The following is a 25,658-nucleotide window of genomic DNA, read 5'->3' as shown; positions in this document are numbered from 1 at the left end:
GTGTTCTTGTACATCAGTCAATAAAAGCAAGCATGCAGGGACAGCAGGCAGTGAAGAAGGCTAATAGCATGCTGGCCTTCATAACAAGAGGAATCGAGTGTAGAAGCAAAGAGGTCCTTCTGCAGCTGTACAGGGCCCTGGTGAGACCGCACCTGGAATATTGTGTGCAGTTTGGTCTCCAAATTTGAGGAAAGACATTCTGGCTATTGAGGGAGTGCAGCATAGGTTCACGAGGTCAATTCCCGGAATGGCGGGACTATCTTACGTTGAAAGATTGGAGCGACTGGGCTTGTATACGCTTGAGTTTAGAAGGCTGAGAGGGGATCTGATTGAGACGTATAAGATTATTAAAGGATTGGACACTCTGGAGGCAGGAAGCATGTTTCCGCTGATGGGTGAGTCCCAAACCAGAGGACACAGCTTAAAAATAAGGGGGAGGCCACTTAGAACAGAGTTGAGGAGAAACTTCTTCACCCAGAGAGTGGTGGGTGTGTGGAATGCTCTGCCCCAGAAGGCTGTGGAGGCCCAGTCTCTGGATACTTTCAAGAAAGAGTTGGATAGAGCTCTTAAGGATAATGGAATCAAGGGTTATGGGGATAAGGCAGGAACAGGATACTGATTGAGGATGATCACCCATGATCATAATGAATGGTGGTGCAGACTCGAAGGGCAGAATGGCCTACTCCTGCATCTATTGTCTATGAAATGAATGACATAATTCTGAAGACTGTGCAGCTGCAAAGGAACAGAGATTGTTGAAAGAAATATTGAGAGTTTGGTTACCCAGGCCAATGGGATGTTGGACATCATAAAAAGAGGAACGAATCACATAGAGATGTTATGTTGAATCTTTACAAAGAATTGGTTAGAACATAAATGAATATTACAACAATTTCTGATCACTACACTTTAGGCAGGATGTGAGCATCTTAGAGAGGGTGCAGATTAGGTTTTCTATGCTTCTGTGTTATGATCCTACAACAGTTGGGTCATATCTAAGCTCTGCAGTCCTGCCACATCCAGGTGTGAACAGTGGTGGACAATTAAGCAACTCACTATTGGAGAAGATTCCACAATATCCCTCACCTCAATGATGGAAGAACCTTACACATCAGTGCAAAAGGCTGAAACATTTGCAGCAATCATCATCCAGAAATGCCAAATGATGATTCATTTCAAATTCCTCCAGTAGTTCCCAGCAATACCAATACTAGTTTTCAGCAAATTTAATTCACTCCATGGGTGTAAGAAATGGTTGTGGGAAATGGACAGTGCAAAGGCTATGGGTCCTAACAAAGTTCCGGCAATAGTACTGAAGACTTCTGCTCCAAAACTTGCCACTCCCTTAGCCAAGCTCTCTCAGTACTGGCATCTCCTCAATAATATGGAAAATTGCCAGGATATGTCCTGTACACAAAAGCAGGACAAATCCAACGCAGTCGATTACTGCCCCATCACTCTGCTCTCAATCACCAGTAAAGTGATGGAAGATGTCATCAATAATGCTATGAAGCAGCATCTGCTGAGCAATAAACTGCTCACTGACACCCAGTTTGGGTTCTGCCAGGGCCATTCAGCTCCCTAACTCATTCCAGCCTTAGTTCAAACATGGACAGAAGAATTGAATTCTAGAGGTAAGGTGGGAGTAATGGCCTTTAACGTCAAGGCTGCTTTGACTAAGTGTGGCATCAAAGAACCCGAGCAAAATGAGAATCAGTGAGAAATGGGGTAAACTCTCTCTCTGGTTGGGGTCATACCTGACCTAAGAAGATGGTCAGGAGTGTGGTGCTGGAAAAGCACAGCAGGTCATTTGTGTTGCAGACGTTTCGTCCCCTGTCTAGGTGACATCCTCCGTGCTTGGAAGCCTACTGTGAAGCGCTTCTGTGATCTTTCCTCTGGCATTTGTAGTGGTTTGAATCTGCTGCTTCCAGTTGTCAGTTCCAGCTGTCCGCTGCAGTGGTCGGTATATTGGGTCCAGGTCGATGTGCTTATTGATTGATTGAATAAGCACATCGACCTGGACCCAATATACCGACCACTGCAGCAGACAGCTGGAACTGACAAACGGTAGCGGCAGATTCAAACCACTACAAATGCCAGAGGAAAGATCAAAGAAGCGCTTCACAGGAGGCTCCCAAGCACTGAGGATGTCACCTAGACAGGGGACGAAACGTCTGCAACACAAATTCCCAGCTCGGCGAACAGAACCACAACAACGAGCACCCGAGCTACAAATCTTCTCACAAACTTTGAACAGCAGGTCAGGCAGTATCCGAGGAGCAGGAGAATCGATGTTTCGAGCATAAGCCCTTCATCAGGGGGGCTTTAAGAAGATGATTGTGATTGTCGGGGGTTAGGTCATTTCACCTCCAGGACATCTCTGCAGGAATTCCTCAGGGTAATATCCTAGGCTCAACCATGTTCAGCTGCTTCATCGATGACCTTCCTTCCATCATGAGGTCATTTGCAACTCCTCAGATACTGAAGCAGTACATGTCCGAATGCAACAAGGTCAGCCCAAGCCTGGTATTGTCGGAACAAGTGGCAAGAAATACTCATGCAACACAAATGCCAGGCAATGCCCATCATGAAAGAGAGACAATCTAACCTCCACTCCATGACATTCAATGGTGTAACCATCACTGAATCCGCCACTGTCAATATCCTTGGTGTTACCATTGACCAGAAACTCAACTGGACTCAGCAAATAAACCCAGTGGCTACAAGATCAGGTCAGAGGCTAGGAATGCTTCAGGGAATAACTCATGGTCGAGAGTGTGGTGCTGGAAAAGCACAGCAAATCAGGTAGCATCCAAGGAGCAGGAGAATCTATGTTTTGGACATAAACCCCTCATCAGGAATGAGGCTTGTGGGCCAGGTGCTGAGGGATAAATTGGGGGGGGAGGGGGGAGGTAGCTGGGAATGTGATTGGTAGATGAATGCCGGGAGGGGGTGGTAGGTCGGAGAGGAGGGTGAAATGAATAGGTGGGAAGGAAGATGGACAGGTCAAGAGGGCGGTGCCAAGTTGGAGGTTGGAACTGGGATAAGGTGGGGGAAGGGGAACTGAGGAAACGGGTGAAATCCACTTTGATCCCATGTGGTTGCAGGGTCCCAAGGTGGAAGATGAGGCATTCTTCCTCCAGGCATCAGGTGGTAAGGGTTTGGCGATGGAGGGGGTCCAGGACCTGCATGTTGAAATGTTTGGCCACAGGTGATTGTGTTGGGTGTCCCAGAGATGTTCTCTGAAACGATCTGCAAGTTGGCGTCCTGTCTCCCGATGTACAGGAGACTATATCAGGTGCAACGGATACAATAGATGATGTGTGTGGAAGTACAGGTAAATTTATGTCTGATGTGGAAGAATCCTTTGGGGCCTTAGACGGAGGTGAGGGGTGAGGTAAGGGTGCAGGCTTTGCACTTGCGTTGGCAGGTGGAGGTGCTAGGAGTGGGGTGTGGGCTGGTGGGGTGCATGGATCTAACAAGGGATTCACAGAGAGAATGGTCTCTCCGAAATGCTGACAGCAGTGGGGAGGGAAATATATTTGTTGTGGTGGAGGGTCTGTTTGTAGGTGGCAGAAGTAGCGGAGGATGATGCTATGTATTGAGAGGTTGGTGGAGTAGAAGTTAAGGACCTGAGGGATCAATCCTTGTGCGGTTGGAGGGGTGGGGTTCAAGGGTGGAGATGCAAGAAGTGGAGGAGATGCACTGGAGGGCATCGTCGATCACATGGGAGGGGAAGTTGCAGTCTTTGAAGAAGGAGACCAACTGGGATATTCTGTGGTGGAATTAGTCCTCCTGGGAGCAGATGCGACAGAGGTGGAGGAAATGGGAATAAAGAATGGCATTTTTACATGAGGCAGGGTGGGAGGAGGTGTGGTCCAGTTAGCTGGTCGTGTCGTTTCGTGGCTAGTTGGTGTTCATGTATGCGGATTGTCAGCTGTCTTCCTGTTTGTCCAATATAGTGTTTAGTGCAGTCCTTGCATGGTATTTTGTACACTACATTCGTCTTGCTCATGTTGGGTATCGGGTCCTTCGTTCTGGTGAGTTGTTGTCTGAGCGTGGCTGTTGGTTTGTGTGCCGTTATGAGTCCTAGGGGTCGCAGTAGTCTGGCTGTCAGTTCCGAGATGCTCCTGATGTATGGTAGTGTGGCTAGTCCTTTGGGTTGTGGTATGTCCTCGTTCCGTGGTCTTTCTCTTAGGCATCTGTTGATGAAGTTGCGCGGGTATCTGTTTTTGGCGAATACCTTGTCTTGGTGTTCCTCTTCTTCTTTTTGCAGTCCTGGTGTACTGCAGTGTGTTGTGGCCCTTTTGAATAGTGTCCTGATGCAGCTTCGTTTGTGTGTGTTGGGGTGGTTACTTTCATAGTTTAGGACTTGGTCTGTGTGTGTGGCTTTCCTGTATACCCTTGTAGTGAATTCTCCGTTCGGTGTTCTCTGTACCATCACATTGTAAACTAATGTAGTGTACAAAATACCATGCAAGGACTGCACTAAACACTATATAGGACAAACAGGAAGACAGCTAACAATCCGCATACATGAACATCAACTAGCCACGAAACGACACGACCAGCTATCCTTAGTAGCCACACACGCAGACAACAAGCAACATGAATTCGACTGGGACAACACTACTATCATAGGGCAAGCCAGACAGAGAACAGCCAGGGAATTCCTAGAGGCATGGCATTCATCCACAAACTCCATCAACAAACACATCGACCTGGACCCAATATACCAACCACTACAGCGTACAGCTGAAACTGACAACCGGAAGCGGCAGGGACAGACCACTATAAACACCGGAGGAAACATCAAAGAAGCGCTTCGCAGGAGGCTCCCAAGCACTGATGATGTCGCCTAGCCAGGGGACGAAACGTTTGCAACAAAAACTTCCAGCTCGGCGAACAGAACCACAACATGGAGAGGTCTGCACGACTCCCTTGTCAGATCCACATGGCCCCCACTAGCCCTCACCCCACTCCTGGCATCTAACCCTACCAACACAAGAAGTGCAAAACCTGCACCCACACCTCACCTCTGTCCAAGGCCCCAAAGGATCCTCCAACCTCCAACTGAAATTTGCCTGTACTTTCACACACATCAGCTACTGTATCTGTGCACCTAATGTGGTCTCCTCTACATTGGGGAGACAGGATGCCAACTTATGGATCATCTCAGAGTTCATCTCTGGGACACCTGCACCAACCAACCCAACCACCCATGGCCAAACACTGTACCTCCCACTTCACCAAGGACATGCAGGTCCTGGGCCACTTCCATCGCCAAATCCTACCATCTGAGGCCTGGAGGAAGAACGCCTCATATTCTGCCTTGGGATCCTGTAATCACAGAGGATCAATGTGGATTTTACCAGTTTCCTCATTTCCCCTCACTCCACCTTATTACATGCTCAATCCTCCAACTTGGCACCGCCCTCTTGACCTGTCCATCTTCCTTCCCACCTATCCATTCAACCCTCTTCTCCGACCTTTCACCTCCCCCTACCTTCATCTACCTATCACCTTCCTAGCTACTTCCCACCCCCCAGCCCAACCACCCCCTCCCATTTATCTCTCAGCCCCCACCGGCTCAGAAGGGCTCATGCCTGAAATGTCGATTCTCCTGCTCCTCAGATGCTGCCTGACCTGCTGTGCTTTTCCAGCACCACACTCTTGACTCTGATCTCCAGCATCTGCAGTCCTCACTTCTCCCAGGGAGTTAGTTATGGCCTGACGTCAAAAGCCTGTCCACCATTTACAAAGCACAAGCCATAAGGAGTGTGATGGAATACTGCCCATTTGCCTGGATGGATGCAGCTTTAATGGTACTCAAGAAGCCTGACACTGTTCAGGACAAAGCCACGTGCTTGATTAGCACCACCCCCACAAGTGTCCACTCCCTCCACCGCTGATGTTTGGTAGCAGCAATGTGTACTATCCACAAAATGCACTGCAGAAATTCACCAAAACACCTTAGATAGCACCTTCTAAACCTATGACAACTTCCAACTAGAAAAATAAGGGAAGCAGATACATGGAAATACCACCACTTGCATGTTTCCCTCCAACCTATTCACCATTCTGATTTGGAAATAAACACTGTTTCTTCGCTGGCACTGGGTCAATGAGGAAACTGGTGAAATCCACATTGATCCTCTGTGATTACAGGATCCCAAGGCAGAATATGAGGCGTTCTTCCTCCCGGCGTCGAATGGTAGGGTTTGGTGATGGAAGTGGCCCAGGACCTGCATGTCCTTGGTGGAGTGGGAGGTACAGTGTTCGGTCACGGGTGGTTGGGTTGGTTGGTGCAGGTGTCCCAGAGATGTCCTCTGATATGATCCACAAGTTGGCATCCTGTCTCCCCGATGTGGAGGAGACCACATTAGGTGCACAGATACAGTAGCTGATGTGTGTGGAAGTACAGGTACATTTCGGTCGGATGTTGAAGGATCCTTTGGGGCCTTGGACAGAGGTGAGGTGTTGGTAAGGGCATTGTGGGTCAACCTACAGCAAGTGCACTGCAGCAATTCAAGAAGGCAGTTCACAAACACCTTCTCAAGGGCAGCTAAGGATAGACAATAAGTGCTGGCCAGCCAGCAACGACCATGTTTTATGAATGAGTAAATTTAAAAAACTAGAATGATTCAAGGAATTGTGGATTATAGCTCCTCAGCTTTCTGACCCACCGACTGCAATCAGTGAAAACAGATAACAGCATCTCCTCCACAATAACACTCAAGACTGGAGCCCCCCAAGGATGCATCCTCAGCACCCTACTGTTCTCCATGTACACCCAAGACTGTGTTGCCATATTCTAAACAAATGCCACTTACAAGTTCACTGATAATGCCATCATAGTAGGACAGATATCTAACAATGACGAGTCAAAATACAGAAGGGAGATAAAGGGCTTAGTGACATGGCGCAACATCAGCAAAACTAAAGAACTGATCATTAACTTCAGAAAGAAAGGAGAAGAACAAATCCCTATCTACATCATTGGAACTGAGGTTGAGAGGGTGGAAAGCATCAAGTTCCTCTAAGTGACGATAACCGACAACCTCTCTTGGACTTCCCACTTAGATACAATGGTCAAAAAGGCACATCAACACCTCTTCTTCCTCAGGCAGCTCAGGAAATCTGGCATTTCCATAATGACCCTCAAACTTCTGCAGATGCACCATTGAAAGCATACTGTCTGGGTGCATAACAACCTGGTAAGGCAACTACTCTGCCCAGGACAGTAAGAAACAACAAAAGGTTGAATGCACAGCCCAGAACATCACAGAAGTCAACCTTCCATCCATGGATCCCATTTACATGTCTCGCTGCTGTGGAAAGGCTACCAACATCATCGCACCCTAGCAATGATCTCCTACAATCTCTTCCCTCAGGCAGAAGATACAGAAGCCTGAACATGTGCACCAGCACGTTCAGGAACAACTTCTTCCCGGCCATTATTAGACTGATGAATAAACTCTGTAGCTTCAAATAATGCTGACCTAACATTGATCTTGCCTAGCGCCTCCCTGTGAAATGTAACTGTATGTCTCTGAGTCTTTTTACAAACTCTGATCTTTATATCTTTGCTTACTATGATCTGCCTGTGCCTTGTACTGATTGTAAACAAAGCTTTTCACTGTACTTTGGTACACATAACAATAAATCAATCATTCAATCAAAGTGATTAGGTTGCAGAAGTTGGGGTTTTTTTGGAGCACAGGAGAGAGGAAGTGGATTTAAGTGTACAAGATTATGACAGACTTGTAAAAGAACAGTATAACACAAAAACAGGCCATTTGGTCCTCTAGACAGCACCAACATAGCACACCTTCCTCAACTCAAAACGTTTTGCCTCTACCCAGTCTGTATCCTTCTATTTCCTGCCTATTCTTTCCTGCCTGTCAAAATGCCTCTTAAATGTAATTACCATACCTGCCTACATTACCTCCTCTGGCAGTGCATTCCAGGCACTTACTACCCTCTGTGTAGAAAAACTTGCTTTTCATATCTCAGGGAATTGTGGACCTGCACACCTAGGCCCCTCTGTAATTGATGCTTCTAAGGGTTCAGTCATTTCCTGTATACTTCCCACCAGCATTAGATCTCCCAAAATGCATCACCTCTCATTTGTCCAAATTAAACACCATCTCCTATTTTCTGCCCATGCCTCCGTATCCATATTCTGCTGTATCCTCTGGCTATCCTCCTCACTGTCCGCAGCTTTCCAACCTTTGTGTCATCTGCACTTACTGATTAGGCCTCCCACATTCTCCCCTAGGTTATATATATATTACAGCAGCATTAATCCCTGAAGAGCACCATTGGTCACAGATTTCCAGTTATTAAAACCATACTTTTACCGCTACACTCTGTCTTCTGTGATAAGCTAGTTCTGCATCAATCTTACCAGTTAGCTGCAGATTCCATGTGACTTCACTTTTTGTATCAGTCTGCTATGTTAAAGGCCTTGCTAAAATCCTTATAGACATTAACCACCATGCCCTCACCAATCATCTTTGTTACTTCCTCAAAAAGCTCAATTAAATTTGTGAGATACAACCTTCCCTGCACAAAATCATGCTGCCTATTGCTAATAGATCTATATTTGTATTTGGTTTGGAGCATAGGACATCGAAAGTGGATTTACTGAAATTGTACAAGATTATGACAGGCTTGGAAAAGGTAGAAAGAAGTTGAACTTTCCTGTTGGCTGAAGGTGCAAGGATCAGGGAACACAGATTAACGGTCTTGAACAAGAGATGAAGGGACAATGTAAAAATTACCTTCTTTAAACAGCAACCAGTAACTTACCGGAACATGCTGCTTATTAGGCACTGCCTATGGAATTGGTGGATGGGGAGAGGTTCAATTATATCGAAAGGAAACTGGATGGGCACTGAAAGGAAATAAATTTGTGAGACTGCAGGGATTGAGTGAGAGAATGAGACTGGCTTGCTGTGCAGAGCTGATATTGAGTTGATGAATTTAATGCCTCCAACTGTGCCATTATGACTCAACTTGAGTTTAAGATTGTAGGAGGTCAGACACAACTCCAGTTAGAGTACAACCTTCAGAAGAATTGGGGAACAAAAAGCAGAAATTTTTTTTCTTTTATTTCTTCAAGGGATGTTGGCATAACTGGCCAGACCACCATTTATTACTCATCCCCAATTGTCCAGGACAATTAAGTCTCAACCCCACATTGCTGTCAGTCTGGAGTCACAGTCGGGAAGGATGGTAGTTTCCTTGTCTAAAGGACATTAGTGATAGGTTTTTCCAACAATTGACAATGGTGTCATTGTCATTATTAGATTTTTAATGAATTCAACTTCCACCATCTGCCATGGCAGAATTCTAACCCTGATCCCAGAACGACACCAGGATCTGTGGACTAATAGTCCAACTAATACCACGAGGCTGTCACCTCCCCATAATAGCGCGAGTGTTACCTGATATTTTGTGGACAGTGCTTTGTAAAATCAGTCAAAGCAAAATTTCTTTCAATATATAAGAAACAAACGAGAGGCAAAAGTAGAGATTGGGCCGCTCCAAATTGATGCAGGAAGGCTAGTGATGGGAGATCAGGAAATAGCTGAAGAACTTACTTTGTGTCAGTCTTCACAGTGGAAGACATGAGTAATATCCCAATAATTAAGGAGAGTCAAGGGGTAGAACATAGAACATAGAACAATACAGCGCAGTACAGGCCCTTTGGCCCTCGATGTTGTGCCGATCCAAGCCCACCTAACCTATACTAACCCACTATCCTCCATATACCTATCCAATGCCCGCTTAAATGCCCATAAAGAGGGAGAGTCCACCACTGCTGCTGGCAGGGCATTCCATGAACTTACGACTCGCTGAGTGAAGAACCTACCCCTAACATCAGTCCTATATCTACCCCCCCTTAATTTAAAGCTATGCCCCCTTGTAATACCCGACTCCATACGCGGGAAAAGGTTCACACTGTCAACCCTATCTAACCCCCTAATCATCTTGTACACCTCAATCAAGTCACCCCTAAACCTTCTTTTCTCTAATGAAAATAGCCCCAAGTGTCTCAGTCTATCCTCATACGATCTTCCTTCCATACCAGGCAACATCCTGGTAAACCTCCTCTGCACCCGTTCCAGTGCCTCCACATCCTTCCTATAGTATGGCGACCAAAACTGCACACAATATTCCAGATGCGGCCGCACCAGAGTTTTATACAACTGCATCATGACCTCAGGACTCCGGAACTCAATTCCTCTACCAATAAAAGCCAGTACGCCATATGCCTTCCTCACTGCACTATTTACCTGGGTGGCAACTTTCAGAGATCTGTGTACATGGACACCAAGATCCCTCTGCTCATCCACACTACCAAGTATCCGACCATTAGCCCAGTACCCCATCTTTTTGTTATTCTTCCCAAAGTGAATCACCTCACATTTAGCTACATTGAATTCCATTTGCCACCTTTCTGCCCAGCTCTGCAGCTTCTCTATATCCTGCTGTAACCTGCCACATCCTTCCTCACTGTCAACAACTCCTCCGACTTTCGTATCATCCGCAAACTTGCTCACCCAACCTTCTAACCCTTCTTCCAGGTCATTTATAAAAATGACAAACAGCAATGGTCCCAAAACAGATCCTTGCGGAACACCGCTAGTGTCGGCACTCCATGAAGAAACTTTGCCATCAACTACTACCCTCTGTCTTCTTCCATCCAGCCAATTCCTAATCCAAACCTCCAACTCACCCTCAATGCCATATCTCCGTATTTTCTGCAGTAGCCTACCATGGGGAACCTTATCAAACGCCTTACTAAAATCCATATATACCACATCTACCGCTTTCCCCTCATCAACCTCCTTCGTCACCTTTTCAAAGAATTCAATAAGGTTTGTGAGGCACGACCTGCCCTTCACAAAACCATGCTGACTATCCTTTATTTGGGTAATGGCAGCCATTACAAAAGAGAAAGTACTTGAAAAGCTAAAAGGTCTAAAAATTGATAAATCTGTGGCCTGATTGGGCTACATCCTAGAGTTCTGAGGGAGGTGGCTGAAGAAATAGCGGAGTCTTTTCAAAAATCACTGGGGTCAGGGAAAAGTCCCAGATGATTGCAAAATTACTGTTGTAACCCCCTTGTTCAAGAAAGGATGAAGACAAAAGATGGAAAATTATAGGCCGATTAGCCTAACCTTGGTTGTAGGTAAAATTCTAGAATCTATCATTAAGGATGAGATTCTAAATTCTTGGAAGTGCAGGGCCAAATTAGAACAAGTCAGCATGGATTTAGTAATGGGAAGTTGTGTTTGATAAACCTGTTAGAATTCTTTGAAGAGGTAACAAGTAGGTTAGACCAGGGAAACCCAGTGGATGTTATCTACCTAGATTTCCAAAAGGCCTTTGACAAGGTGCCTCATGGGAGGCTACTGAGTAAGGTCAGGGCCCATGATGTTCGAGGTGAGCTACTGGTATGGATTGAGGATTGGCTGTCAGACAGAAGGCAGAGAGTTGGGATAAAAGGTTCTTTTTCGGAATGGCAGGTGGTGATAAGCGGTGTCCCGCAGGGTTCAATGTTTTGGCTGTAGCTGTTCACTTTATATATGGATGAAGGGACTGGGGCCATTCTGGTGAAGTTCGCTGATGATACGAAGTTAGGTGGACACACAGGTAGTTCTGATGAGCTGGAGAGGCTGCAGAAAGATTTAGACAGTTTAGGAGAATGGTCCAAGAAATGGCTGATGAAATTCAATGTGAGCAAATGTGAGGTCTTGCACTTTGGGGAAAAAGAACACAGGCATGGACTATTTTATAAACGGTGAGAAAATTCATAAAGCCAAAGTACAAAGCGATCTGGGAGTGCTAGTACAGGATTCTCTAAAGGTTGCCTTGCAGGTTGAGTCCATGGTTAAGAAAGCAAATGTAATGTTGTCATTTATCTCGAGGGTTGGAATGTAAAAGCAGTGATGTGCTACTGAGACTTAATAAAACTCTAGTTAGGCCCCATTTGGAATACTGTGTCCAGTTTTGGGCCCTACACTTCAGTAAGGACATACTGGCACTGGAGCATGTCCAGCAGAGATTCACACGGATGATCCCTGGAATGGTAAGCCTAACATACGATGAATGGCTGAGGATCCTGGGATTGTATTCATTAGAGTTTAGAATGTTGAGGGGAGATCTAATAGAAATTTTCAAGATAATGCATGACTTAGAAAGGGTGAATGCTGGGAAGTTGTTTCCGTCAGGCGGGAAGACTAGGACTCATTGTCACAGCCTTAGAATTAGAGGGGGTCAATTTAGAACGGAAATGAGGAGACATTTCTTCAGCCAGAGAATGGTGGGCCTGTGGAATTCATTGCCACGGAGTGCAATGGAGGCCGGGACGTTAAATTTCTTCAAGGCAGAGATTGATAAATTCTTAATCCATAAGACATAGGAGCGGAAGTAAGGCCATTCGGCCCATCGAGTCCACTCCGCCATTCAATCATGGCTGATGGGCATTTCAACTCCACTTACCCGCATTCTCCCTGTAGCCCTTAATTCCTTGTGACATCAAGAATTTATCAATTTCTGCCTTGAAGACATTTAGCGTCCCAGCCTCCACTGCACTCTGTGGCAATGAATTCCACAGGCCCACCACTCACTGGCTGAAGAAATGTCTCCGCATTTCTATTCTGAATTTACCCCCTCTAATTCTAAGGCTGTGTCCATGGGTCCTAGTCTCCTCGCCTAACGGAAACAATTTCCTAGCGTCCACCCTCTCCAAGCCATCTCTCAAGGAATTAAGGGATATGGGGAGAGTGCGGGTAAGTGGCGTTGAAATGCCCATCAGCCATGATTGAATGGCAGAATGGATTCGATGGGCCAAATGGCCTTACTTTCACCTCTATTTCTTATGGTCTTAATAACTCTTCAAATCAATCCTTTGATCTCTTCACAGCGAAACCTGGTTTGTTGCAGCCGGAAGGCAAATCTACTCCTGTTTCAGTTCCCAGACCAACTTGAGTTGTGGCGATTGGGCAGCCCAGGGAGTTCAGGTAAACAATTATATTTTATAAAGTGTGCTGTGAATAAACAGCTTTCAGGAACAATGCAAATTTAACTTGCTGTCCAGACACTTAACAAAGAACAGTGTACTGACGAATTGGAAATGCAATACTGCACAATAGTAAACTGAAGTAAAACAGCAATAGTGCTGAATGCCACTGGTATAGTTGGCATAATGTTAACTGATGTCCTGAGTACAATGTTACCATGCAACATTGCCCTGTTGATGCCCTGGGTGTTGTTCTTGGTGCAGTATTACGGAGGGAGGATCTAAGTAACTTTAAAAAATTATGAAAAGTTTTTGCATGACTGGAGTTGTAGAATATATAAAACAAGAGTCCATTGACCAAATCATGTTTTTGTCAGTTTTTAAAAAAATGATATCCAGAAAACTATAAACGTATAAATTTGTCCCTTCAAGAATTTATCCACTTCCCTTTCAAACTTCTTTTGAGTCTGGTTTCATCACACTTAAAGATAGTATAAACAAAATCACGAGTTTTTTTTTTCATTTCAGTTCCCATTCTTTTACCAACTGCTTTATACTTGTGTTCTCTAACAGTTGACCCTTCTGTCTTCTCCATTTGTCAAAACCATGATGGTCACCTATTCTTTTCTATAGAGAATAGTCTTAGTCTTTCGGAGTGCCCTGAATTATTGGACTGTATTTTCCTAAATTCTGAAAACTGCAGAATCTGGCATTTACTCACAGACACAACTCCAGCTTTTCACATACAGTTAGCTTCACCAAGCTAGTCCTGTCCCTGGATTTTTTTCTTTTCCTGAGCTCTGATCTTGCTCAGTGGCACCAACCGTCGACCCCCAGGACTTTTTTGGATTCTCACTTCACAGATACAGCCAGTTGCTGTTGGGAATTCACTCTCGGCACATCTACATCAAATAAATAGCCTTCTCAGCATACCACTAACAGAACTTACCTTGTATTGAGCCTGATTCTGACTCACTCTGTTTCACTGTCTTCCTGTGTCTGAGATGGAAATGTGTTGCTGGAAAAGCGCAGCAGGTCAGGCAGCATCTAGGGAACAGGAGAATCGACGTTTCGGGCATTAGCCCTTCTTCCTGTGTCTGACTCTAGCTGTAACTACCAAACTGTTTTGAGTCAGTATTTAAAGCCCTGCATCAAACCTACTCTTATTCCAAGACAACTTTGAAAATAACCACCCAGCAACCATTACATACCTGGTTCTCTGAGTTACAATGCCATTATCCAAGTAAATGATGTGAATAATCTGTGTATTAAAATCAGCCTTAATCAAGTCTAAAATTTTAGTAGATTCATGTTTTTTGCTTCCAAATTCTACATTGAACTCAATTGTGTTGTGAGCACTTTTATTGATGGCTTCTATAATTATAATTGGATACAAAAAGAAATGAATTTTAATAGAATACATATCCCATACAATTTGCACCTTCGATACACTTAAAGCCTTGAGGTTTGCTTATGTCACCATTAAAAATACATTTGCCTCTTGGCCCATTTTGATACTAGTTTATCTGTTGTGATTAGATTAATTACTTACAGTGTGGAAACGGACCCTTCGGCCCAACAAGTGTACACCGACCCTCCGAAGAGCAACCCACCCAGACCCATTCCCCTACATTAACCCCTTCACCTAACACTAGGTAAATTCACCTAACCTGCATATTTTTGGACTGTGGGAGGAAATCAGAGCGCCCGAAGGAAATCCACGCAGACACGGGAGAATGTGCAAACTCCACACAGACAGTTGCCTGAGGCGGGAATTGAGCCCGGGTCTCTGGCACTGTGAGGCAGCAGTGCTAACCACTGTGCCACCGTGCTGCCCATGGATCTGTCTAAATGAGACGTGATTTTAGTGCAGACTTGAGTGCAGATGTTTATTTCCAGTCTATGTGAACTTGTTTTCATTTCATCTCATGTGATTTTTCTGTTTCTCACTGTATGCAGGGATTCCTGGAGATAGCCTTCCAATCAGCAAAAAGCCAGAGAAACTATTGCAATTAAAGAACAAGGTGTGTGGGAGGAACTGAAGGTTTTTGATGTTGATATTAGCGGTGGAAGTTTTAAACTCTGTCCAGTCTAACGAGCCTCAAGGCTGTACACCTTTGTGTTCCTATTTAATAAACAACATGCTCACATTACAAGAGACTGATTTCTCCCCTAAAATTGAAGCTAGAAGGCCTCACTGTACAAGCGATTTATGTACGCAGGGCTTACTATGTGAGTCAGCCCCGAAACACTGGGGTCAGATGATCACGTGAATTAGGAGCAAGAGTAGGCCATTTAACCCCACAAATCTGCTTCACCATTCAAAACGATCATGGCTGATCTCATATTGCCTGAACTCCACTTTCTTGCCTGACTCTCTTGCAGATCAAAAATCTAATTCAGCTTTGTATATATTCAATGACCCAACCTCATCAGCTCTCTGAAAAAACATTCCAAAACTAAAGACCTTCTCAGAAGAAATTCCACATCATCTCCATCTTAAATGGGATACCCCCATCTTTTGAAACTGTATCTCACGCTCTGGATCCCTTCATGGTGAAAACATTGTTTCTGCATCTGCCCTCACAACTCTCCTCGGGATCTCCATGTGTCACTATAATCGTCACTCATTCTCCAATGAATTTCTACTCCAATGAGTGATTTTGTTTTGTTATTTTTCTTTTATAGGGTTGTGATCACATTCGGTGCTGTGCACTGTCTCCATGTGGAACCTGGATTGCTTTCTCAAACATTTGCAGAGTCCGTCTCTATCAAGTACAGTATGAAAATGACAGTGTCATAATTCATGCGGTAGGTCAGCTATCCAGGGGTTTGTAAACTAGGGATTAATAGTGGAAGGTGTGTTTTCTTCCTGTGATTTGAGTTATGGGGATTTGGATGTTTATGATATGTGCATGCATGTGGGTAAGTGAAAGCAAGATCAGGATGCAGGAGTGAAATGGGGTGATCCAGCTGGCCTGTGTACGAATGATTTTCAGTTGCTAACATGTTTTTTAATCACATTTTGTCTCTCTCCCTTCCTGCAGGCTTCACGATTTCTGAAGGTGCAGCAGCCAGCTCATCAGTTGTTGTTCTCTGCCGATTCCACCAAACTGTTTGTTGCCTTAGATCATAGTCATATCCAGGTTGTGGATCTGGTGATGCTTAATTCCAAGCATGGACACATTCTCACGCCTAAGTCTGGTGAGTTTTCCTCTGCAAAATGCCACCAATCATTGCAATCAGTCAATAGCTTGGTGTTCAGATGTAAAAATTGTGATCTCTAAACTTGGTCATAGGAACTTGTCCACTTTTGGTTAAGTCATTCACCACAGTGTCAAGATAGTTCCTTCTGTACAATTAATTAGTGTGTAATTCCATGGTAATTAGGATTCTACATCCAGTGGACAGAATAATGTCAGGGTTTTCCTGCATTGTTCCCAACTTCCACTGAGAGATAATTCCTGAAGGTGCTGACACTCACTGGGAAATTGATTTGATTTGATTTATTATTGTCACATGTACCTGGGTACCATGAAAAGTTTTGTTTTGCATGTAGTATAGACAGATCATACCATACAGAATGCATAATGGTAATAGAACAGAGTGAGGAATTCAATGTTATGGGTGAAAGTGTGAGGTCGACATTAAATTTGAAATTTGAGCAGTTCATTCAGAAGTCTAATAACATTGGGAAAGAAGCTGCTCTTGAATCTGTCGGTACATGTGTTTAAGCTTTTGTATCTTTTACCCGATGGAAGAGATTGTAACTGAGGTGGGAGAGGTCTTTGATTATGTTGGCTGCCTTCCCAAGGAGCGACTGGATGGGAGGCTGGCTTGTATGATGGACTGGGCTCTGTTCACAACACTATGTAGTTTCTTACTGTCTTGCCCTACCAAGCTGTGATGCACCTGGATAGAATGTTTTCTATGGTGCATCGATTAAAGCTGGTAAGCGACTTCATGAAATGCCAAATTTCCTTATCCACCTGGGAAGGTAGAGGTGCTGTTGTGCTTTCTTGATCATCGCATCAACGTTGGTGGACGAGGAGATACAGTTAGTTATTGTCACTCCTAGGAGCTTAACGCTTGCGACTGCCTCCAGCTCAGCCCCATTGAAATCAATAGGGGCGTGCCCTCCACCTTCCTGAAGTCAACGACCAGCTCTTTTGTTTGCTGACATTGAGAGAAAGATTATCTTTGCATCACACAACTAACCACACCGTCTCTTTCCTGTATTCTGTCCCATCATGTTTGAGAACTGGCTTACAACAGTGGTATCATCGGCAAACTTGTACATTTAGTTAGGACAAAATTTGACCACATTCAGATATGTGCAGGGAATATAGTAAGGGGCTGAGTAAGTAACCTTGCGGGGCACTGGTGTTAAGCATTGTCCTGGAGGAGGCGGTGTTGCCTATTCTCACTGATTGCAGTCTGTTGAAGGATACAATTGCAGAGGGTGGAGCAGAGCCCTGGGCATCAGAGTTTGAAGATTTGTTTGATTGGAATTACATGTTGAAGATAGAGTTGTAGTCAACAAGTATAAACCTGATATTTGTGTCCTTATTATCTAGATGTTCCAGGGATGAGTGTAGGGCCAGGGAGATGGCTTCTGCCATGGACCTGTTGTGGCAGTAGGCCAATTGCAAGGGATGAAGGCAAGCTGGGAGACTAGAGTTGATATGAGCCAAGACTAACATCTCGAAGTGCTTCATAATTATGGAGGTTAGAGGCACGTTGCGTGAGGTTTCTATGGTACTGGGATCATGGTGGCCTTCTTGAAGCAAGTAGGGACTGAAAGGTGCTGACCCTGACTGGTATATGATTCCTCAAGATGCTGGCTCTCTGTGGGAGACAGTTGTTGATGATGCTGAATCTCGGTGAGATTCACTTCCTGAAGGTGCTAACTAACTAGGACGTAGATCCTGAGGCTGCTGATTGTAACTAGGATGCAATTCCTGAGGATGCTGATACTCATTGTGCTGCAGTGCACTGAATCACTGTGTTCGTTAAAGAGATTCTGTCTTTCTTCAATTGACTTCTTGGTTTACTTGTGTTTTAATTATTTATACCTATCATTGGGCTTTTTATCTTGAATAGCTGTTGAATCTCTTTTGCCTATTGTAGATTCCCACGAACCTGTCTACCTGTTGGCAGCAAGTGCTGATGGCAACTGGCTGGCAGCTGCAAATTATGACTGTGAAATCAATGTCTATAATTTGAAGCAACTAAAGGTAGGAACCAGAGGCCTCAGATAAATGTAAGTGCCTAGGGCAGGCAGCGAACCATGCTCAGTTATTGAGATGATAGAGATGAAATCCAGTCACAAAGGTCAGACAGCTCAAGGCCCAGATGGTGACATCTGCTATCAATGGGAATGGGATGATACCGATGGAAAATCAAGGGATATAGATACAAAAGCTAGGAGGTAGTGATAAAGGGTGATGCCGCTCTGGGTGAGTGAGAGCATTGCTGGGTCTGGAGGTGTGAGTGTGTTGGGGTAATGCTGGGTCTGGATTGAGTGAGGGTAAAGCTGAGGTTGGTGCTCGCATACAGAGGTATTCAGGCAGGGGCTATCAGTTGTTGACATGGGATTTGAAAAGAAGTTATGTCTGGAGGGAGGAAAGGGTGTGGCATCAAATGGGAGCAGGAAGGGGAGGAAGAGATGATGTTGGCCTGGGAGGATAGTGGGGTGTCTGTTGGTCAGGCCTTTGGTTCTTTGCACTGATGAATTCCTCTTCCTTCCAGAATCACTGCACAGTTCCAGTCTATAATCATCTCCCTACTGCTATTGCCATTAATCCACATACCAACAATCTGATCGTTGTCCACACAGATCACCAGGTATGACCCAATGGAGCAAAGTGTATTTAACATTGCACCTTATTGTCAGCACTGTGAAATAATCCAAACTATGGACCTTGCTATCATATTTTGTACTCAGATTTCTGTGGAAATTCTCTGTCCACAAATTAAAAGGATGATGGGGAACAGCACTGTGTAGATGCTACATTTGGTAAGGAACAGAAAGAAAAGTGTTCCTCAGGGTTCAGTATTAGGATATTGCTCCACTTAATATCTATTAATGACCAGGACATGATTATAAGGGTATAATTTAAAATATTTCCAACTCTGAGCTCGGAAATGTTCTAAACAGTAAAAAAGTAAAGTAACAGACTTCAGGAGGACATGGACAATCAAGACAGGAAATGCGTGACAGATGAAATTGATTGCAGGAAACTATACAGTGATGCATTTTGGGCAGAAGAATGTGGAGAGGTGATACAATAAAGTGCAACTTTAAAAGACTTGGTGGTGGATGGACAGCAGCCCCTTGAGGTGGTAGAACAAGCTGGGAAGGCTGTTTAAAAGAAGCCAATAGGATAGTAATAATGGCATGATACGGAAGTAAAGGGTTCAGCTAAATCTTTTCAAAACGCTTATTAGACCGTAACTGTATGTATTGTTCTAATTCTGGACATCAGCTTTTTGGAAGAATGCCATGAACCTTTGAAGGTAAAGACATGAATCCTGGATTTTCTGAATAGAAGTGTAAGGAGATTTTTAGATTAGATTAGATTACAGTGTGGAAACAGGCCCTTCGGCCCAACAAGTCCACACCGACCCGCCGAAGCGAAACCCACCCGTACCCCTACATTTACCCCTTACCTAACACTATGGGCAATTTAGTATGGCCAATTCACCTGACCCTGCACATCTTTGGACTGTGGGAGGAAACCGGAGCACCCGGAGGAAACCCACGCAGACACGGGGAGAACGTGCAAACTCCACACAGTCAGTCGCCTGAGGCGGGAATTGAACCCGGGTCTCTGGCGCTACGAGGCAGCAGTGCTAACCACTGTGCCACCGTGCCGCCCACAATGAAGTTCTTTAAAACATTTAGCCTCAACTGAAGTATTGTGTCCAATTTTGGGCACTATACTTCAGGAAGGTTGTCAAATCCTTGGAGAGGATGCAGAGAAGATGTATTTGAATTTTTAAAAATTAATTGATGAGATGAGAATATCACTGGCTGAGCCAGTACTTTTTGCCCATCCCTAGTTGCTCCAGAAAAAGTAATGACAAACTGCCTCTGGAACTGCTGTAGTCCACATGGTGTAGGTAAACCCAGAATGCTGTTAGGGAAGGAGTTCCAGAATGGCACCAGAGGTAGGGGAATAGCTAATGTGAAGAGACTGGAAAAGCTGGGGTCATAGAGTCATAAAGATGTACAGCACAGAAACAGACTCTTCAGGGTCATTGTCCAGAGAGGAAATACGTTTAGAGTAGCCAACATTTTGAATAACATGAATAAGGAGAAATTTACTTGTGGCAGAAGGATCCAGAGGGTGCATGTTTAAGATTATTCTCAAAAGAATCAGAGTTGACTTAAGGAAACATTATCTTACATACTGAGTTGAAACCTAAAATGGAAAAGGTGGTAGAAGCAAATTCAATGAGAACTTTCAGAAGGGAACTAGGTTATAATTTAAGTGAAATGATTCACACAGCTCAGAAAAGAGAGTTGAGAGGTGTTGATGATAATTGAATAGATCTACCAAAGGGCTGACAGACCAAGAGGCTGAATCACCATTTATGATGATCCACATTTTTATTTTCTCAGATTTTTGAATTCAGCATCAGTGAGAAAAAGTACACTGAGTGGAGTCGTGCACTGCAGCAACAGGGATTGCACCAACACTGGCTTGAACGGGATACGCCTGTCACACACGTGACCTTTAACCCTAAACTGACCACACAGATTATCCTTCATGATACATACATGTTCTGTATTATTGACCAGTTGTTGGTAAGTGTCCTAGCCAGAATATGCAGCCTCCAGTCTTACTAGTAACGCCCTGCCCAGTCCAAACCAGCAGATTGCAGCTCTTGAATACATGGATATAATCTCCTGACCACCCATTCCCTGCCCACACTTTCCCCCTTCTCCTCACCTTGTTTACTTACTGTTATACTTTGAGATTCTTCTGAGATTAACTACTGGTGATCTTTTTCTCCCCCCCAACCCCCCCCAGCGTCTTCCAAATGAACAATCAAATCTTCATAACCAATCGATCCTGAAACGTCTCTCTGGAAAAGCCCGCAAAGCTGAGGAACATGCATTCAAAATTTGTAAGAAATTCAAGGTAAAATCTAAGGGACGTGGCAACATTCCTGCACAGAAACTGGCCATTTGATGTTTCAGATGTGAGCTGCTCTTGTCCTCTGTCCGTGCCATTGAGACCCTTTAATCTTTGTACATGGTGGACAACAATCCCAGATTCTGCAGTCTCTCATTGCTGGCGCTCTGCATCCAGTCCATGGTCTTGATTTTCTTCCCAGAATGTGATGCCCAAAACTGAACAGTACTTCAGATGAGGACTAGCTATTGATTGTTAAAGTTCTATCATTTACTTAAACAATACTTTCTTGCTTTGTCAGTCATTGGTAAATATCCTGAATGTGTTTTTTCTTAAAACAACTTGTCTTGCCAACTTCAAATATTTGTGTTCACCCTCCGGTCTTTCAATTCCTTCATACCTTTTAAAATTGAAACATTAGTAGCACTCTCCCCTTTGAAGGTTTCAATTTTTTTCTTCTGAACTTAAGCACAAAGGTCTCGGCTGACTGTTCAGTAGAGTTCTCAGGGTGCTGCTGTCTTTTGAATGACATGTTAAGGAGAGGTCTCCTCTGCCCTCTTATGAGTACATAATGACAGTATTTTGAATGAGAACAGAGAAATAGATGGTGACGTCTTGAAAAATGTTCATATGACAGAGGAGGAGGTGTTGGATGTCTTAAATGCATAAAAGCGAATAAATCCCCAGAACCTGATCAGGTGTCCCCTAGAACTCTGTGGGAAGCTAGAGAGGTGATTGCTGGGTCCCTTGCTGAGATATTTGTATCATCGATAGGCACAGGTGAGGTGCTGGAAGACTGGAGGTTGGCTAACTTGGTGCCACTACTTAAGAAAGATGGTAAGGAAAAGCCAGTGAACTATAGATAAGTGTGCCTGATACGCGTGGTGGGCAAGTTGTTGGAGGGAGTCCTGAGGGTTTACATATTTGGAAAGGCAAGGACTGATTAGAAATAGTCAGCATGACTTTGTGCGTGGGAAATCATGTCTCACAAACTTGATTGAGTTTTTTGAAAAAGTAACAAAGACATTGACGAGGGCAGAGTAGTGGATGTGATCAATATGGACTTAAGTAAGGCGTTCAACAAGGTTCCTTATGGTACACTGGTTAGCAAGGTCAGATCTCATGGAATACAGGGAGAACTGACTCGAAGGTAGAAGACAGAGGGTCGTGGTGGAGGGCTGCCTTTCAGACTGGAGGCCTGTGACCAGTGGTGTGCCACTGCTTTTCATCATTTATATAAATGATTTGGATGTGAACATAAGAGGTATAGTCAGTCAGTTTGCAGATGACATCAAAATTAGAGGTGTAGTGGAAAGCAAAGAAGGTTACCTCAGATTACACCACGATCTTGATCAGAAAGGCCAATGGGCTGAGAAGTGGCAGGTGGAATTTAATTTAGATAAATGTGAGGTGCTGCATTTTGGGAAAGCAAATCTTAGCAGGACTAATATACTTAATGGTAAGGTCCTAGAGAGTGTTGCTGAACAAAGAGACCTTGGAGTGCAGGTTCATAGTTCCTTGAAAGTGGAGTCGCAGGTAGATAGGATAGTGAAGAAGGTGTTTGGTATGCTTTCCTTTAATGGTCAGAGCATTGAGTCTTTGGGTTGGGAGGTCATGTTGCGGCTGTACAGGACTGGTTCGGCTACTTTTGGAATATTGCATGCAATTCTGGTCTCCCTCCTATCAGAAGAATATTATGAAACTTGTAAATCTTTTCTGAATCCTTTCAAGAATGTTGCCAGGGTTGGAGGATTTGAGCTACAAGGAGAGGCTGAACAGGCTGGGACTGTTTTCCCTGGAGCGTTCGAAGCTGAGGGGTAACCTTATAGAGGTTTATAAAATCACGAGGGGCATGGATAGGATAAATAGAGGAAGTCTTTTTCCTGGGATGGGGGAGTCCAGAACTGGTAGGCATGGGTTTAGGGTGAGAGGGGGAAAACTTAAAAAGACCTAAGAGGCAATGTTTTCACGCAGAGGGTGGGGAATGAGCCACCAGAGGAAGTAGTGGAGACTTGTACAATTACAACATTTAAAAGGCATCGAGATGGATATATGAATAGGAAGGGTTTAAGGGGATATGGGCCAAGTGCTGGCAAATGGGACTAGATGAGGTTTGGGATATCTGGTCGGCATGGACGGGTTTGGACCAAAGTCTGTTTCCGTGCTGTACATCTCCTAAGTTATCTCTCGGCTTGGCCAATAATTATCTCTCAATCAATGCAATAAAAATAAATTATCTGGTCATTATCACATTACAGTTTGTGGGATTTTTTGCTATGCCCAAATTGGCTGCCATGTTTCCAAAATCACAATTCAAAGTATTTCATTCTAGGATGATCTGAGGTTGTGAAAGACACCGGATAGAGAGAGAGTCATACAGCATAATTGGAGTTTATATTTTCGTTTATTTTCTATTGCAACTTCTAATTCCTGTTAAAAATAAATCATTTCTCAACTCTTAACTTTTGTGGGTCATTTTAAAAAAAATTTCAGAGTATATGGTGTTACTTACCGGCCCAGTGTTTGTTGTCCATCCAATCTTGCCCTTGATAAAATAGTGCTGAAAATGTGTTGCTGGAAGAGCGCAGCAGGTCAGGCAGCATCCAGGGAACAGGAGAATCGACGTTTCGGGCATAAGCCCTTCTTCAGGAATCCTGAAGAAGGGCTTATGCCCGAAACGTCGATTCTCCTGTTCCCTGGAAGCTGCCTGACCTGCTGCGCTCTTCCAGCAACACATTTTCAGCTCTGATCTCCAGCATCTGCAGACCTCACTTTCTCCTCCTTGATAAAATAGTGTTGAGCTGCAATCTTCCTAAAGTCTGTTGTTCATGACATAAGACCGAGAAATGTATTATTTTGTAAATCTTGAACTTATGCCATATATATGCTTAGATCATTAGTACATATCAAAAGTTGAAATAGTCCTAAGTACGAACCTCTGTGAAAGACAACTATATATCTCATGCTCCCTGTCCACTCACTGCACAGTTGCACATCAGTCTTTAAGGGACTGTCTGATGCAACTAATGGACCGTGCAAAACAAACATTCTGAAAGCCCAAGCTTTCTCAGTTATAATAACTTTCAAATTTCTAACCAAACTTTCCTGTTTTGAAGGTTTCACAAAACTAAACCTTTCTGCTGATGAAGAGTCATCTGGATTTGAAACATTAGCTTGTTCTCTCTCCATGGATGTTGTGTGATCTGCTGTGATTTCCAGCATCTTTAGTAATTTATTCCTCTAATTAGCTGGAGTTTGGTATAACTTATGTTGGGGAATGAGAGAACAGTGTCTCCATTTGTCTTCCCTTTACCACCTACTGACTCAATGTTCCACACTGAACAAAGGGAACTGAAGTCTATTTTAGGCACCATCCAGGGTTATTCTGAAACTAAGACACAATCGTGGTCCAGAGACAGGTTTGTTCTGAGACAGACACAAGCCAAAGAATTGGTATTTGTCCTGTATCTTGTTTTTTTTTGTTCTGGAGTAATGTTTTGCATTCAACTATAGATGTGTTCTGCATATGGTCAGATCCCCTGAACATTATCTTCTCTCTCTGCAGCCTCTAATGCACGTTGAACTTCTGTTTGATGGTTGCCTTGTGGTGGTGGAACGTCCTGTTATGGAGATCAATATGCAATTACCTGCACCAGTCCGACAGAGGAAATTTGCCACGTAAATGAATCAAGTTACTGCTGGTTCCCTTTTATTTTTTTTTAAGATCTTCCAGATTGCTCCCTGGATTGTCCTCTAAATGTTACATTGGAGTTACAAACCTGTAATATTTTATTTGAAATAAATGCTGTGTCAAACTCAAACAACGTATGTGGCCACTGGCAAATATTGATCCACTTTGTCTTCCCACAAATAGTCTGAATTTAGTCTAAAGGAGCAAGGATACTAAATCAACTCTGAATGACCTTTCAATCCTGCCAATGAAATCTCTCCAAGTGTCCCATTGTATTACAGGGTGTTGTGGAGGAGTTACAAAGTTCACTTGTTATGTCAATTCAAATTAAACCAGCTTAATGTATTTGTCACAGGATGATGTATGTATGCTATGTCTTATTTTTCTGCTCTGTGCAGCGCCTGAATTAAAGGTGCAATATAAATCCATCATTGAAACCTGAACTCTGTTCATGCACACCATTCCACAGCAGTACCAAGCTTATGGAATAATGCAGCTGAGTCATGGTATGTTCCAGTGGTGTGAGTGCAACGGGCTTTCCTGTAAAGTGAAGCCAGACTGTCTTAAATTAATTTTTGCTGTTAAAGTGAAATGTTGGAATAGGAGGACTCAATTCAGGGTATTGATTTAAGGAAACTTTAGATTAAGGGACTCAAATGACAATAAAGCCTGATTGGTGTTTGTAGCCAAAAGTGAAGTGGGAGAGAAGGTGCAACAAACTAGATGTGCTGCAACATTAGAATGGATAATGAGGTAGAGATTTCTGGATGACTGGGCAGGTGGTGTT

The 25,658-nt window shown here is 44.0% G+C and overlaps 1 protein-coding gene across 1 annotated transcript in view; it reads left to right on the top strand.

Annotated features, from left to right (window-relative positions):
- utp4 (UTP4 small subunit processome component) overlaps nucleotides 1-25,303 on the top strand; it is a 71,427-nt gene extending 46,124 nt beyond the window's left edge. The window contains exons 8-16 of the mRNA XM_043706465.2: nucleotides 12,941-13,037; nucleotides 14,996-15,060; nucleotides 15,725-15,847; nucleotides 16,084-16,240; nucleotides 18,167-18,273; nucleotides 18,788-18,883; nucleotides 20,664-20,849; nucleotides 21,076-21,186; nucleotides 24,746-25,303. Coding sequence (XP_043562400.1) covers nucleotides 12,941-13,037; nucleotides 14,996-15,060; nucleotides 15,725-15,847; nucleotides 16,084-16,240; nucleotides 18,167-18,273; nucleotides 18,788-18,883; nucleotides 20,664-20,849; nucleotides 21,076-21,186; nucleotides 24,746-24,862 — 1,059 coding nt within the window. The 3' untranslated portion in view covers nucleotides 24,863-25,303. The remainder of the gene's footprint in view (nucleotides 1-12,940; nucleotides 13,038-14,995; nucleotides 15,061-15,724; nucleotides 15,848-16,083; nucleotides 16,241-18,166; nucleotides 18,274-18,787; nucleotides 18,884-20,663; nucleotides 20,850-21,075; nucleotides 21,187-24,745) is intronic.
- Nucleotides 25,304-25,658: the final 355 nt, after the last annotated feature.

The sequence above is a fragment of the Chiloscyllium plagiosum genome, unplaced genomic scaffold (assembly GCF_037043375.1).
Source record: "Chiloscyllium plagiosum isolate Xiang-an unplaced genomic scaffold, Cpla_swu_hap1 HiC_scaffold_17, whole genome shotgun sequence".
In the NCBI taxonomy this organism is placed as follows: domain Eukaryota; kingdom Metazoa; phylum Chordata; class Chondrichthyes; order Orectolobiformes; family Hemiscylliidae; genus Chiloscyllium; species Chiloscyllium plagiosum.
Note: the sequence above shows the minus strand (reverse complement) of the source record. Positions and strands in the feature narration are given on the sequence as shown.